Here is a 15,512-nt window from a genome sequence, read left to right on the forward strand (position 1 = left end):
ATGAGAAGCAGGGCAGCTCAGGCAGGCAGTGAGAAACCTTGATTAGTTTGGGGGATGAAACTAGGTTGCAGGCCACGGAGGAGTGAAAGGAAATACAAAGGCAAGATGGAATTAACAAACTCCACCTGAAACCATGCCACCTGCACAGCCTCCAGGAGGGGAACTGTGGGTTTGGGTTCAGTCAGGTCATGGGCTTAATGATATTGATTTAAACAGAAAAAAATCTCAACAGGGTAGATGCTAATTTCATACATCCCATCAGCCCTTTTGCGACCCAGAAATAACCAGGAAATACACACACTTGCTTTTCCAGATTTTTGGGGAAAAAACAAACCCATAAGCCTTAAACAGGTCTTGGCAATTCAGGAGGTAATATACAGTACTCTACAGAGTCAGGATAGTGTTGAAGGGGTGTTAGGCTGTAGGAGCCATAAATCCCATTTGTGGTCACTAAAGATCACCCGTGGGAGGGACATTTGCTGCAGGGCTCTGGCCACATTCCAGAACCTGGGGAACGATGTTCTACTTAACCAACTTCTCCTGAGAATTTCAGTTGGATGTTCCCACAGCTCCTCTCCTAACCCTCTGTGTCATGTTACTGGGAGCTGTTAGGCAGCTACCCCATAGGTATCTGTATGCCAGCAGTGAATTAAACAAGCCCTGGTGTAGATTCGTAACATGGACTGGGATTCTCAGGGAGGAAAGGCGCTACAGAAATGTAAGACTGGGACAACCTTGGTTTGTGCATATTTGAGAGTTACTGTTCAGACAGCTCTGAATGTGATGTGTGACTCTAGGAATAAACCAAGAGGAGCCTCTTTGCAATATAAATTTGTTTTTATTGAAGCAGCAGTCACATGACCTTGCATCTAGACTTTAGGATAGCGACAGAACGGATGTGGCCAGGTCAGCCAGCCCAAAAAGGATTTTTGTTGTTGCGCTAATAGACAAGTCATGTTTAATACATACATTATCCAGTACTGGAAAACCCAACTCAGAGATAGCAACGTGCTGATTTGTTGGAGGAACAGCCCCACTGGATGTGGTCTTGACAAACTTTACAGATCACCACCAAATAACATTACTAATGGGATCAAATAAAAAAAAAGATGAGTGCGGTATTCAAAGCCAGCAATTTACACAGGTTCTTAGCTTGCCCCTATAGGTGGAGGGTAACGTTTTTTGTTTGTTTTTTTAGCTGTACTGCCACGGGGTTCCTCGCTCCATCAAACCAAACGGAATCATAGACAGAAGCTGGCATCTCTTGGGAAAGTATCATGGAATAACACAGATCATTTAAGAAAACATGCTTATTTTAATTTTAATTATTACAAAGAGTCATGTCCACCTATTTTGGGGGGGTGGGGGTGGAAAGAGGTGTGGGGTCAGGAATGGGGTGGAGCAGGAAGAGGAGGAGAGAAAAACCAGGGTTTTGAAATAAAGACCACACACTTTGCATTTTTAAATTTAATTTCCAGGCTAACCTACTTTTTATTTAATGCAAATTACAGTACCAGTTAACTATTTCCGAACCGAGTCACACAGAACAAAATGTATTTACAAGGGGGTCGGAGGGGCTGGGGAAATAATAAAACATTAAGCATACTTTCCACAAAAAAAGTTTATATTTAAAATGAAAAAAAATTCAGTCACAGAGGCATTCAAGTAGTAATAGTTATACAGGTTTTGCTTTTCCTTTAAATCAAGACAGATTTGCACAAGTGTATGCAATAGTTTGTATACAACCCACAGTCCTTAATATATATATTTATTTTTTGTAGATTTCTGTTTTTAAGATGGAAGCGGTCAGGCTAATTTGTGTGTGTACAGGCCCAAGTGATCCGTCAGCAACACATTAATGAACGCAAATTTTTACAGGCAAGCAAATTTATATATATATAAATATATATATATATAAAATTGAGGAAGAACACCACAAGGACGCTACTTTTCTCAAGCTAACCCCCTAGGTACTGTTTTTTTAGTTTTACTTTTCTGTTGTTTTGCTGTTATTGCAGTGTTGCAAAATGAAACAAATTCCATGAACAAAAACTGACTAAAACCCCTGTGGAAATAATGGGAACCCCAAAGATGCCTTTTTATAGTCTCAGAAAAGTAGATCCTGGGTCGAATACTCCACTGTGCTTTTATAGCTTGTGTAGTTTTTTTTTTTTTTTTTTTAACCTTCAGTAGCTGAGATTTCTAATAGAGAAAAGTTTACTGGTAATTGTTTTTTTTTTTAAGCATAACAAGTCTGGAAAAATGTAAAATGATCTCTCGTTGCGAACTGCAGGCATCTGCCGTTACTGAGATAAAACTTGGTTTAAAACAACTAGAAAAGTGAACTGGGATCTTGGATCAGCCATTTTTTTTTTGTTTTTTGTTTTTTAAATTTATAGGTAAACGACCATCATTAATTTTTTTCCTTAAAAAGGTAGCTAAGTTTGAAATTAAAATACCAGTGTCTTGATTGACGTCCACCAGGGGACACAGAGAATGTAATTCATTCCATCTCAGAAACATATGCAATTGCAGAGTAGACAAAATGACAGATCAAGACCATACTTCATTAAAAACAAGCCAAAAATAAAATTAAAAAAAAAAAAAAAAAAAAAAGCAAGCTAGTAACAATTCCGAGTGGACTGTCAAAAACAAATTGACATCACTGACCTTCCTGTCACCAGAAAGAAAGTGCAGCCTCTGCCTCACTGGAATGGACACGAGATGGATAAAAACAAAAACCAAAACAAACAAAAAACCAAAACAAACAAAAAAACCAGCAACCTTTGGTTTGGTAAAGAGTTAAGTGTTTTCCCATTCAAGACAATCTTATGTGGAATACTAACAAGGTAGAAAACACAAGTGAACTAATTTTAAAAACAAGGCCTTCGTGCTGGGCACAAGAAATCAAGAATAACATTAAAGTTATTGTCTTAAGAAAACAAACTGGCAGGGGAGGGGCTGGGGAACAGCAGAAACAGGAACAGGAAATTCCCTTAATACAAAGATGCTATAGTGTCCTACAGTAATGGCCCCAGAGCACCGCAGCTATCCTGCAGGCTGTCTGGCTCTCAGTGTAGAATACTAGGGGGATTTTTAAATATCTTTTCTGTTTGTAAAAGCCCAATTTGCTCTCTCTTTAACACAGTGAAGGGAGAGATAAAAAACCAAAGGCTCCACAAGACCTCTGGACAGAAGGAATAGGGAGAGACATGCAAAGTCTAATCTAGCTACTAGGTGCCAAGTGGGCAGGTGTCAAATGAAACCAGTCATTGCTATTGGGGGGCAGTGGCGTGGGCAACTTTAGAACATCCAGAGCAAAGCCATGGCTTGAATGAAATGATTCACAAACACAATTTCCTTTCGTTCCACTACGGACCATGGTATCACTGAAACCTTACAAGCACTCCAAAGGGTGAGAAAGCAGGGGAGCAAAGATGCCATTTTGTCTGGGCTACAGCTGTTAAAAAGGACAAAAAAAGGGAAATAAAATTAAAAAAATCATGGAAGCGAAGGCACTCCAAACTATATAGATACACTATACATCGCTAGAGTTATTGTTACAATAATACAGGCCGGTACCTACTGTACAGAGTTAAAACTATATGGCTTTAAAAAGCTCGTCTACATTTTGTCTGATTATTAAACAGAATCACTGCCCTGAACGGTAACTTTTTGCTCATTAATAACAGTTCCTGGGTCCACATATTTACATACAAAACAATAAAACTCAAAATTTAAAAACAATCAAAAATAATGTACAAGCTTGAATTTGGTGAGGAGCTCCCCCCATACCCTTATTTACAAAAAAAAAAAAAAAAAAAAAAAAAAAAAAAAAAGATTCAAAGGCCTGGATCGAACATGTATAAAAACCATTTGTGATCCTGCCATGATCCTTGAAAAAAAGTCAGAGACGCCAGCCTACACAGACACACACTTGCACCATCGTGAAGTAGAACTAAAAGAATGAGAGAAAAGCTCTTTACTCTTCTCCTCTACCAACCACCTGAAACAAGCAGCGATTTTTATCAACTTGGTAATTTACTGTCCCCAAGTCCAGAGTAAATGTCTTTGCCCAGCCTTCCAGCTGTCTTGTCTATACAGCAGATCCAGTCACTGCTACTGTCCCCAGCTTTTCAAGTCTTCTAAAATCTCTCCGGACATTTGATCATGTCAGGCTCTAGTCCATCATTCATGGCACTCACTGGCTCATTGCTTGCATTAACACTCCTTTCAGGCTTCAGTTATTTATTACAAGTGCAGGGGGTGTTTTTGTTCAATTAAAAAACATGGTTTCCCTTCTCTTCAGCTGTAATCAGCCTAGAGCTGCTTAAAAATCTTTTCTGTTGCCCACAGTTTCACTAAATAATGAGGGACATAACTAAGGTGGATTAGCCACTCTCTTTCCAGGTATCCACTCATCTGTGCAAACAACTCCCCTCCCAGACAGCCGTTGTTTAGCAGACAGGACAGAGGGACCTCTACGGCTGCTAAGAAACATTCCTTCAAAAAAATCTCACAAACGGGCAAACATGAAGCACATGGACAGGAAATGTACTGAGTTCATAAACAAACCTCCTGCCACCCTGCAGTGACTGCGTTTAGTTAGCCGCTACTGCTGGCTACTCCTGGGCCACACATAAAAGTCTGTAAATGTAAGAAACAATTTATTGTGCCTTAAAGATCCACAGGTCAAGTAACAGCCCATAAGCACCAGGCGACTAAGGTTTCTCTGAACGTGTGTAAGGCCCACAGGGACATCAGCCTCAACGATGAGACAGACCAGGCCTCAAAAGTCTATTTCTGCATTGCAGCTGCAACTCTTCCTGCTGCTCAACTGACTCTTCCCAAGGAATATTGCTTTAACTTCAGAAATGGAGACTTTGATTCTAACACCATTCACCACTACAGGAAAAAAAACCCTTAAACTCAGACTGGAAACAAACATTCATCTTATGCTTCAATCAGACCATTTAAAGACTGTAGACAAAATAAAACTCAAAAAGCAGTACTGTATCTATTTATATTATATACACACACTTATGTCGTCAGCTTCCCCTCAAGTCAGCAGGTACAAGTTACTGTTGATATCATTTGATGTGTATTTTATTAATATTCTACCCATGTAAAAACATAATGGCAACTCTGACATGCATCAATAAATAAAGATTAAAAAAGCAGGAGGTTAAAATGATGAAATTAAATACAGATTCTAGCTGTGGATTTAAAATGAGATCTATCTATAGAGCGTGGCAATCTGCAAGCTCAAACTGCAGTAAAAAATATTACAAATAAACCAGTAGATTGTTACAGTTCACATTATAAACCCTGGTGTCCTTTTCCTGTGTGCATCTTGGGAAAGGGCATCCCGTTCAGAGCAAAAAACTGAAAAATTCTTTCACAGTGGCCACTTTCCAAAAGGCCCCAAAACTCCGCCTGCCCCCTCCTCCTGCGGGATTCCATTCATCATCTTCTCTCTGCTGGAGATTAGAGCTGACTGGCCCTTCTCTTGCACTACATGGCTCTCTTCAAAACAGAAGTCCAAGACTTGGTGGAGGAGCTTAGACTAGGCAAACAAGCTGCTTCAATAAAGCTAACCAGGTGTGTTTGACATGCGTGTGTGTATATATTATAAATATATATCCATATATATCCCACTTGATAGGCTTTTTTTCCATATTGAAGCTGCAGGTTTCTCCCTTGCTAGCGCTAATTTTTAAAGTAAGTCTTCCACTAGCAGTTCCAAGTTTAGACATACAGTAAGCACCCCCCGCCCTACATATTATCTTATCACCTCCCCATCCCCCAGACCATGCCAAAGGCAGTTCTTCAGATAGCCTCGATATGGATTCACTTACAAGAAACACTGAGCTCTGTTGAATGATCCTGGCTAAGCTCCCAACCAAATTCAAGCTGTGCACTACACCAAAGTCTGAAACTTCACTTCAAAGGAAAATAAAAAAAGAGGTTATTAAAAAAAAAAAAAAAAAACCAACGTCAGCAGAGAATGACGTTCTTTCTGTTGTGGGAGGGGGCATGAGGCAAGAGTCCTTGTTCTGAAGTACACAACAGCAAACTTTCCATGCGAAGAGATTGTCAAGGGAAGAGACATTGGTGTGTTCTATTGCTCCACTTTCCCTTCTCCCCCCCACCTATTCCCCTGCCCTGGAGACCCCGCAGAGTGAGAATACAATGAAACTGGTTTGTATTTATAGATATTTTACAAGGTTAAATAAGAACAACAATAATAATAAAAAAATTGAACACTAAAATGAACAGGGTTTGTTTCGTTTTGTTTTTTTCCTCTTTTAATTTTCTTTCCAAATGTGACCAGTGTTGCTGAGCAAGACTCAAATTACTGGTGATTTTTCCTGTGCAGCTGGCTTGCGTGGGACCACTTCAGGTGGAGTTGGAGGCTGATGCTGAAGCTGCGTTATTGGTCTGACCTCGCTCTCCTGCATTAACATCTGCCAATGACAGAAAGGGGAGAGCAAAAAGCAGTGTTACTTCCAAGCAACAGTCACCTCAATCAATGGATTTGACCCTTTTGGCGCACACAGCCCTACAGCCCCCACCAGCTTTGAACCCATGTAGTCTGCATCACTGTGCCATGCTGTGGGGTTAAGATGTTCTCCTGAACGCAATCATGGCTGAGGAGGGAGTGATTCAATGGGGCATGATCTGCAAGAAGCACATTACTGACTCAAATGGAGCTGCAGAAAAGCCTTTTTCAAAGGTTGAAGTCACCAGGGTACCAGCACTATCTTGCACTTTACACTGCAAGTGTGCATAGCTGTAGGCCAGAGGTGGCCCAGTGGGAAAACTTGCTGCAACGCTCACAGTCATATTAGAATTCAGTAACTTTACTGGCATGGCAAAGCACACTCGCATTCCCAAAGTATGTGTGGCTACCACAAGCTTTCCCATTGGTGCTCAGGCTTTATATTGTGTCCATCATGTAGTGAAGCCATCTGTTAAATGTGTGAATGAGCCAAGACAATGAAAGCAACCGACCACAGTCTCTGGTAGAAACAGCTTGTGTATTAACGTGTAATTCATGCACTTGTTCCCGCAATACATGTCTTTCAGGTCTATTGCTTTATTTCAGGGTGCATTTGATTTAAATCACTAGTCAGGAAGACTCGATTTAATCATGGTTTTCTACATAAAAGTGCATTCTTGTTGGTTGTTATAACCTTAATACATATTCTTCACAACTTAGAGATAGATGGTAGGTTTCATTTTATAAGGTATATGCTATACATTTTTAAACTGTGATTTATTTTGAAAACTTTTCAGATTAGTTTTACAGCTATATCAGAAAATGAATGATTGTTTGGTTATTTCATTTACCAAAGGTAACTGAAGCAGATACTTATGTATCACTGGGAGGTGAACTATCTCCAATTCAACAGGTTAATCATTAATATTTGGAGGATTTTCTTGCCATGCTGTATTAGAAGGAGATCATCACCAGACAGACATTTAAATTGTTTTATTTAACTAAAACAACAACGTTAAGTATTCTGGATTTTTTTCTTCAACAGCAAGCATATATTTTAACAAAACAAGCATATGTCCCTCGTTTCTCACATTTATCTCCAGACTTCTTCTCCTTGTTCAGATCTATTCCACCCCCAACAATCTTCTATTCATTGAACTTTTTGAAACTTTGCACTTTTAGAGATTGGTAAGGAATTGACTGTGTACACAAATTTGTGGAGAGACAATAGGGTTGAGGTCTGTTATTTCTCACCTCTATATATAATTTATTTATTTAAAATACATTTAAAAACATTTATTTAAAAACATTTTTGCTGTTAACAAGCATGTTACCTCTGGAGACACAAATCCACAGTCTGAGAACTTCAAAACTAAGCATCTCTGATGGTATCTTCTAGACTGAGCACTGAGTCCCATTGGGTAGATAGAAAGATTAACCTAAATAATCTATACAGAAGCCCCTGGAACTCTGTAAGATTGGGTCCCTAATCCATGAACTATTGGAACTCATTTACAAAACTTTTCTTAAACGTTACATGAATATATAATCTCATACTAATAGAATTAGAATTTATAATCCCTATTCCATGATGAGATATCTTTGAGCTATAATGTATCTTAATTAAAACTATCTTCAGATAGATTTTTCCTCAAAAAGCATTTTATCAAAAAAAAAAAAATCTAATTTAAATAAAAAATCAATCTTTACATTTTTTTTTTAAATCATTGATTTTTATCCACCCTGCTTTACTTTGGGGTTGCTCAACACAAGATAGACTTGCCACCTTCCTAACTGCTGAAGCAGATTAATGTCAAGGCTGAAGCCAATAATGAGGCTTACACAATCATACTGCACTGTTGGAGGATCAGTGCCTGGCGGTGAATAACCTGAAACACGCTCTCTCTCTTCCCTATCTCGGACAACAGTGTTCACTGGAAAGAGACTCTACAGGGTATGGTGGGCATGTGTCAAGATGCTTTCTAAGGAAGTGCAGCAAAGGATTGTTTCTTTTTCCTATTTCTTTGGAAACTCAGTCATTTCAATGGCATTCTTTCATTTACTGTACAAGAAGCAGCACAGATCATCTCAGTTTATAACAAAATAGAAATCTGTTGGCAAGCAGGATCTTTGACTGTGACCGAAAGGTCCTTCCTGAGAGAATCTCTGTGTTTTGCTGGTGCATTCGTGAACATTTGAGAATAGGTGCGGTGTAAGAAGCCTGGAAAAAGCAAATATTTAAAAAAGGATAAAACAAAAGCCAGGATGCTGTTAACTGGGTAAAATATTAGAGGTGACAACACAGAAACCTATATATAAGAACAACATGATGGCCAATTAACCACATGTTTTTGGAGAGGACAGACAAAGCTGATAAATCTTATGCACAATTACAGTTCTGGTAGAAAAGGAAAATGTATCTGGTATAGTCCCACACAGAAAACTAAGCTGTTGTCTGGCGAGTATGGATAATACAAAATTGGCTGACACAGACTGTGAAGAAAAAGAAATTTATGATCATCACGAATACTAAGCTGGAGAAAGGTAATAACTGAGGGTTAGCACAGGGCACTCTCCCTTTTATTCCCTCCTCCCCACTAACAAACTAAAAGAATTAAATTAATTGTAAACTAATCAATGTTGCAGATGGTTTCACACAAGGAGCTATCACAACACAGCTGAGGTTAGACAGGATGAACATAAACTGGAGATCTTGAGAGAAATAGGCTCACTAAAAAAAGGAAGAGATTGAATGTAGGTAAATATAACAATACAGTTGAAGGAAAGCATTGGCTAGCACAAGTACAAAATCGGAGGCTGTGTAGAGAAAAATGGGGGGCAACACCATCTCCACACCAGTAAAGAGCTTATCATGCAATGCAGCTGCAATAAAAAAATAAAACAGTAATTACATGGATGTACTGTGCATTGCACACATTTGTTGATGAAGCTCTTCTATCTAGCCATACTTAATAGTGACCAAAGTAGGGGGCACCGCATTGGAAAAAGGACACTGATAAATAAGGAAGGCAGCCCAGAAAAGCACAGCACTGGATGACGGAAGAGTCAGACAATATGCTCCAGGAGAGATAAGGCTAAAAGAACATCGTCACCTAGGAGAAAAGGAGACAAATGGAAAAAGAGGGTGACCACCTACCCACATCTGAGAAGTGATAACCAGGATCAGAAGATGGGATCATTAAGCTGAGAAGCTATTTCGGGTAACAGGTTATTTTCCAGTTCTGGCTTCCCTCCACCCCAGAATGGTTCCTCAAATGCAGTAAAAATCACCCCAATGTACTTAAGATAGAAATCCAAAATTTTTTTTACCAATATGTTGGCATTATTGACAGCCCTTGGATTTAAAATATAGTCCCTGCTGTTCTGATGGCTATCCGTTCACGCTAACTAGCTAACTCACTATCACACTGACCATAAGAATGGCCCTACTGGGTCAGACCAAAGGTCCATCTAGCCCAGTATCCTGTCTTCCGACAGGGGCCAGTGCCAGGTGCTTCAGGGGGAATGAACAGAACAGGTAATCATCGAGTGATCCATCCCCTGTAGCCCACTCCCAGCTTCTGGCAAACAGGTGAGGGACACTTCAGAGCATGGTGTTGCATCTTTGCTCATCCTGGCTAATTGTCATTGATGGGCCTATCCCCTATAAATTTATCTAGCTCTTTTTTGAACCCTGTTACAGTCTTGACCAGGGGCAGGCAAACTTTTTGGCCTGAGGGTCACATTGGGTTTCCGAAATTGTATGGAGAGCCAGTTAGGGGAGGCTGTGCCTCCCCAAACAGCCAGGCATGGCCTGGCTCCGCCCCCTATCTGACCCCCTCCGCTTCTCACCCTCTGATGGCCCCCCACCCCGGGACCCCTGCCCCATCCAACCCCCCCCATTCCCTGTTGGCCTCCCTGGGACCCCTGCCCCATCCACCCCCAGACCCCTCGTTACCCCATCCAATCCCTCCTCTCATGCCTGACTGTCCCCTGGGACCCCTCCCCCATCAAACCCCTTCTCCCTGACTGCCCCCCGGCACCCCTGCCTCCATTCAACCCCCCTGTTCCCTGCCCTCTGACTGCCCCGACCTCTATCCACACCCCCACTCCCTGACCACCACCCCCAACTCCCCTGCCCTCTATCCAACCCCCCTGCCCCCTGACCGTGCTGCCTGGAGCACCAGTGGCTGGGAGCGCAACAGCTGCACCGCCCAGAGCACCGGGACAGGCAGCTGTGCTGCCTGGCTAGAGACAGCCACGCCACCGCACAGCACAGAGCACCGGGTCAGGCTGAGGCTGCGGGGGAGGGTGAACAGCAGGGGAGGGGCCGGGGCGAGCCTCCCGGGCCAGGAGCTCAGGGGCCGGGCAGGAGGTCCAGTGGGCCATAGTTTGTCCACCTCTGGTCTTGACCTTCAAAACATCCTCTGGCAAAGAGTTCCACAGGTTGATTGTATGTTGTGTGAAGAAATACTTCCTATTGTTTGTTTTAAAGCTGCTGCCTCTTAATTTCATTGGGTGACCACTAGTTCTTGTGTTGTGAGGAGGAGTAAATAACACTTCCTTATTCACTATCTCCACACCAGTCATGTTTTTATAGACCTCTATCATGTCCCCCCTTAGTCATCTCTTTTCCAAGCTGAGAAGTCCCAGTCCCATTGGGTACGAGAATACATATAACAGACAGCGTCACTGTGTGTTCTGTATACCACTTGTTGGAATGTGCTATGACTCTTGATTTATTGCCCCTGAAGACAACGTGGCTAAAAGCGTTAAGATGTAATTATGAAACTGACAAAGAGGAATGGGGAAAAAATCTACCTCCAAGTAGTGTATGTAAAACCTGCTTCTTTCATGGTCAGTTTGCTAACTTGAGTTCCTGCAGAACATTTGCCTGAGATCAGCTCTGTGTACACATTAGAGGGAGGCGTAAGCAAGGAGACAGCCTAGGTTCTCATACTTGCGGCTCTTCTACAACAATATATACAAAGGCCTTCCAATTTGGGATCAGACTGCTCAGGCAGCTTGTTACATGTCTGCAAATACCTAAGTGCTGTACATCATGAACACTAGGAAAGACACCACCTTGGCTTTTCTGCAGGTTCTGTGCTGCCCGATCAACAGAGTGCAGGCTGGGACCAGGACAAGCGCAGCTATGGGCTAGTTTCAGTACCTCCATACTACGATGTTGCACTGAAAGCACCCAGCCCAGAAAGGGGCCCTGCACACTCAGATTCCCCCTCCTTCATTGGGGAGTCAGCAGTTAAGCAGAGTACATGAGGAAATCTGTGCCTTTGACAGAACCAGCAAAAAAAAAAAAAAAAAAAAAAAAAAAAGCCTTTTGGGGGGGGCGGGGGGGATTGATTAGTGTTTGTGCCGCTGTGACAAGCACTTGTGACTGTGGTATTTGCTGGTTCCCGCTAAATCTCCCCAGGTTGGGGAGATGACTGCAGCAGGCTCAGCAGTGCTTGGGGTGAGACTGTTCTCAGCCAGAAGCCTCCTCATTATCAGTCTGACAGCTCTGCACCTGATGGAAACATACCATGTATTGGGCTTAGGCCTTGTTATTGTCTCCACAGCCTTGTCAAGAGTGGTGGTGATCTATTGCTCCCTAAGGCAGCATTTTGCTGCTGCTTCTCCCAGTCCTACTTCCGGAATTGCCTCTGCTTTCTGGTCAGGGATGTAGTGTCCCTCAGAAGCCTACCAGAAAGGCTGCTAGATAGGATGGAGCTGCAGTCAGGGTACTACAACCCCCCGATGCTACTTGATTTAAGAACTGGTCAAAGGCCACAGGGATTTTCATTCCTGATATACTGCAATGCTAACATGAAAGGACACACTGAGGTAGCCTGCCAATAGTTTGGGGGCCTTAAAAGGACAATTTAGGACTCAAGGGGAAGGGTGGGGTGAGGCAAAATTCATCAGAGAGATGTTCTTTGAGCCTAGAAATCCAGGTTCATCTTGTACTTTATTGCTCTCTATAGAGAACTGTGATCTAGTGGTCTAAGCCCAAACTGGGAGCCAGAAATTTCAGTCACAGACACACCCTGTGTAATCTGTGGACCTCTCTGAGCCTCATTTTCCTTGTCTAAAACACTGGGCTAATACCTGCCTCTCTCTCATGGGTGATGAGAATTAAATGCTTTCCAAGTGCTTTCAAGGTGAAACTGCACATCTCTGTGCTAAATATTACTCTATGATGAGTGTTGTCATGGTCCTGTGCAACTGCCCTGCGCTGGCAGGCAACTCCAGTTCCGCTCTGTCCCACCCATAATGCACATTCCAAACTCAATCTGAGTACAACTTTTATCCCGCCCCAAACCACCATGTATTCAAACATGTCACTGGGTCAAAGAAATCCTATTTTAGGGCTGTTTGAGTAAGTTTACAAACGGTATTGGAGCAAAATTTCATACCCACCTTCCTGAAAAGCCAGCTCCCATCAGTACCATGAGCCCACCTGTACAGGAATCTGAAGGAGAGGGAATTTATAACCAATGTATTTGGAAATCTCTTAAAAATTACACACAATAATTCCCTTTCACATACTGCCCTCATCATTTCAAGGGCTAATATTTCACTGGGCTAGAAGCAAGTGACATTCACTCATCCAGGACTAACTATTGCCCAGCTTGAGCCATAGGCCAAAGACATTTTTGAGGAAATCAGGTAACAGTCATTTTAGAGGCTTTTTTTCTCTGAGCATTTTAAACAGGAGCTGTTTGAAGCGATGATGTTACAGTAAGTTCTGGGAGGGACTGCTGAGCAGGTGAAGTTCAGATAAAGCTGTCAAAGTTGCATGATAAATGCCTTTCAACAGACAGCTACTGCCACCATACGTGTGATGGCTGCAAACACATTCAGACACATACTACAGACCAGATCCTCATCTGCAGTAAATTGGTGTCGATCCAGATACTCAGTGGCGTAAATCACTGTGAAAATCAAATGCTGGGTGTGACTACACATATAATGTCTCTCACATACAGTGTGTGCATTCAAGATGCTGGTTGTGATTCCATAGTTAAAGCTGAGTTGAGTTTTGCATTTAAAACAGAAATTCAACCCATCGGTTCTCACACTTTTTTTATACACACTCCCCCCCTTCCCCAGTATATGATTCTATAGATGTCAGGGCAATTTGCACAGGGCCTGTGTCATCTTATGTCTATATACAGGACCTACCTAGCACAATGGGTGTGACTGGAACTTCTAGGTGCTATTGTAACAAATGCTAAATAAAGGTGTGCTATTATTCCAAATAGAGTGCAGTTTACATGCTAAGAGAATTTGGCGAGACAAAGTCTAACTCTCCTGACCAGCATTACCATGCAAGACTTGGGAAAAATGACCAATTAGAGGTTATTTTTAACCATGACCCTACTCTGGATTCAGGAAGATGTAGACAGTATTCTGTCATGCTGATCATAACACAAAAACTGGCTCCCCCATCCCAGTTTTGATCAGCACAGTATCCTGAATTTTCAGCTACTGCATTATAGAGACACAGATTTAATGTCCCTATGTAACAATAACACTTCAGCACCATCAGAAGTGACAGTGATTATGTAACAAGTCCCTAAGGTGGGTTGTTTGTGGGGACTACACCTGGACTCTCTGGATTTTGAAGTCTGAGCAGCTACTACCTGAGCTAATTGATCAGGTCCACTGGCTTGAAGGTACGAAGACTCAAACTCAAACAGATGCTATAACGGGTCTAGCCACTAGAGGGGGACAAAACGCCATACTGTATTACCATGCAATTAACCCACACTAACTTGTGTAACCTTTTGAAGTCTCCTGCTACATCTACAATCAGCTAACATCTCACCACTGTAAGAGTGGCTTTGAATAGTTTATTTACAAGGGCAAACATTTTGCTGAAAAGTGTCACTGTCAGTGTGGGCGCCCTGTATCAGATGACAAACCCATTCCCATGCTGCTCTGATACTGGTTTAATGATTAGAAGAACTTTGCTGCTCAGGGTCTCAGTGTTTCTCAAATGCGGCCACTGTGGCCACATGTGGCCACCAGGGGTTTTTCCTGCATCCACAACAGCTTCTTGTGCAGAGATGGGGAAGGGGCCAAAGCAGTGACCCCTCCTTGCAGCGCTCAGGGATGGTCTTTAGTACCCCCCATACCTGGCTGCAGCCGCAGGACTCCGGCAGCAGGCTTTAGTGCCCTGCATACCTGGCTGCAGCCACAGGACTCCGGCAGCAGGCTCCCCCACCCCCAACTTCAGAGCTTTGGGTTTCAGGCCAGCCCCCCCCCGCCATGGTAGCAGGGCTCTGGCTGTGGGCTCCAGTTATGGGACTCTGGCTCTCGGAGCCTGCAGGGCTGGCCTTACTGGGTGCTATGGTTCAGAAGCAAGAAGTGGGGTAAGCCTGAGGCCATGGAAGGAAAGCAGTGGGGCCTGGGGGAGGCAAGGGCACCAAAATATAACTGTACATTATTTTTATTACTGAGACTGCAAAAAAACCCTACAATCAATCAATAACAATGATTTGGACATGTAAATATAAATATTTGTTTTTCCTGAAGTTAAATAAGTATTTTAGGAAATACTGTCAGAGTGGCTACGAGCAAGAGTTGGCCGTCACACTGTGAGGTCACCAAAAATTTGTTGAGACACCCTCTGATCTAGACAGTGAATTCTATTGCCAGAGCTAAAACAAATCAGGTTCACACAATTTCCAACAGAGCCTAATCCTGAAATCTTAATTCAGGCTAAATTCCTCCTGGCACAAGAATTTTGTATGAATAAAGACTAAACAGGTTTGGGTCCAAGGTCATCAAAATAGCTGTGTATGCAAAAGACTAAGATAATGTAACTGAAAGTTATCTAATATTGAACTATAAATCAAAATTCCTCTGTAGCTGCAAAAGATTCTCATGAGGACCAAAGACACTGGCCCATCTCAGCAATATAGTGGCTACTAACAGGAGGGTTAAAATGCTGACACTAATTAGCCATTTTTCAGTACAGTTCAGATTTAGGACTTGACCTGAA

General features: G+C 42.3%; 1 protein-coding gene across 6 annotated transcripts in view; it reads right to left on the bottom strand.

Moving 5' to 3' along the window:
- Nucleotides 1-818: 818 nt before the first annotated feature.
- Nucleotides 819-15,512, bottom strand: part of GSK3B (glycogen synthase kinase 3 beta) — a 267,158-nt gene continuing 252,464 nt past the window's right edge. For 3 of the 6 annotated variants that reach the window (XM_073309439.1, XM_073309445.1, XM_073309401.1), the window contains one exon: nucleotides 819-6,467. In XM_073309439.1, coding sequence (XP_073165540.1) covers nucleotides 6,400-6,467 — 68 coding nt within the window. In that variant the 3' untranslated portion in view covers nucleotides 819-6,399. Of the gene's footprint in view, nucleotides 6,468-8,707; nucleotides 8,724-9,414; nucleotides 9,616-12,922; nucleotides 12,975-15,512 lie in introns of those variants that run through there. The other 3 variants (XM_073309420.1, XM_073309430.1, XM_073309410.1) reach the window with 3 other exon arrangements.

Source organism: Lepidochelys kempii, chromosome 1, assembly GCF_965140265.1.
Source record: "Lepidochelys kempii isolate rLepKem1 chromosome 1, rLepKem1.hap2, whole genome shotgun sequence".
In the NCBI taxonomy this organism is placed as follows: domain Eukaryota; kingdom Metazoa; phylum Chordata; order Testudines; family Cheloniidae; genus Lepidochelys; species Lepidochelys kempii.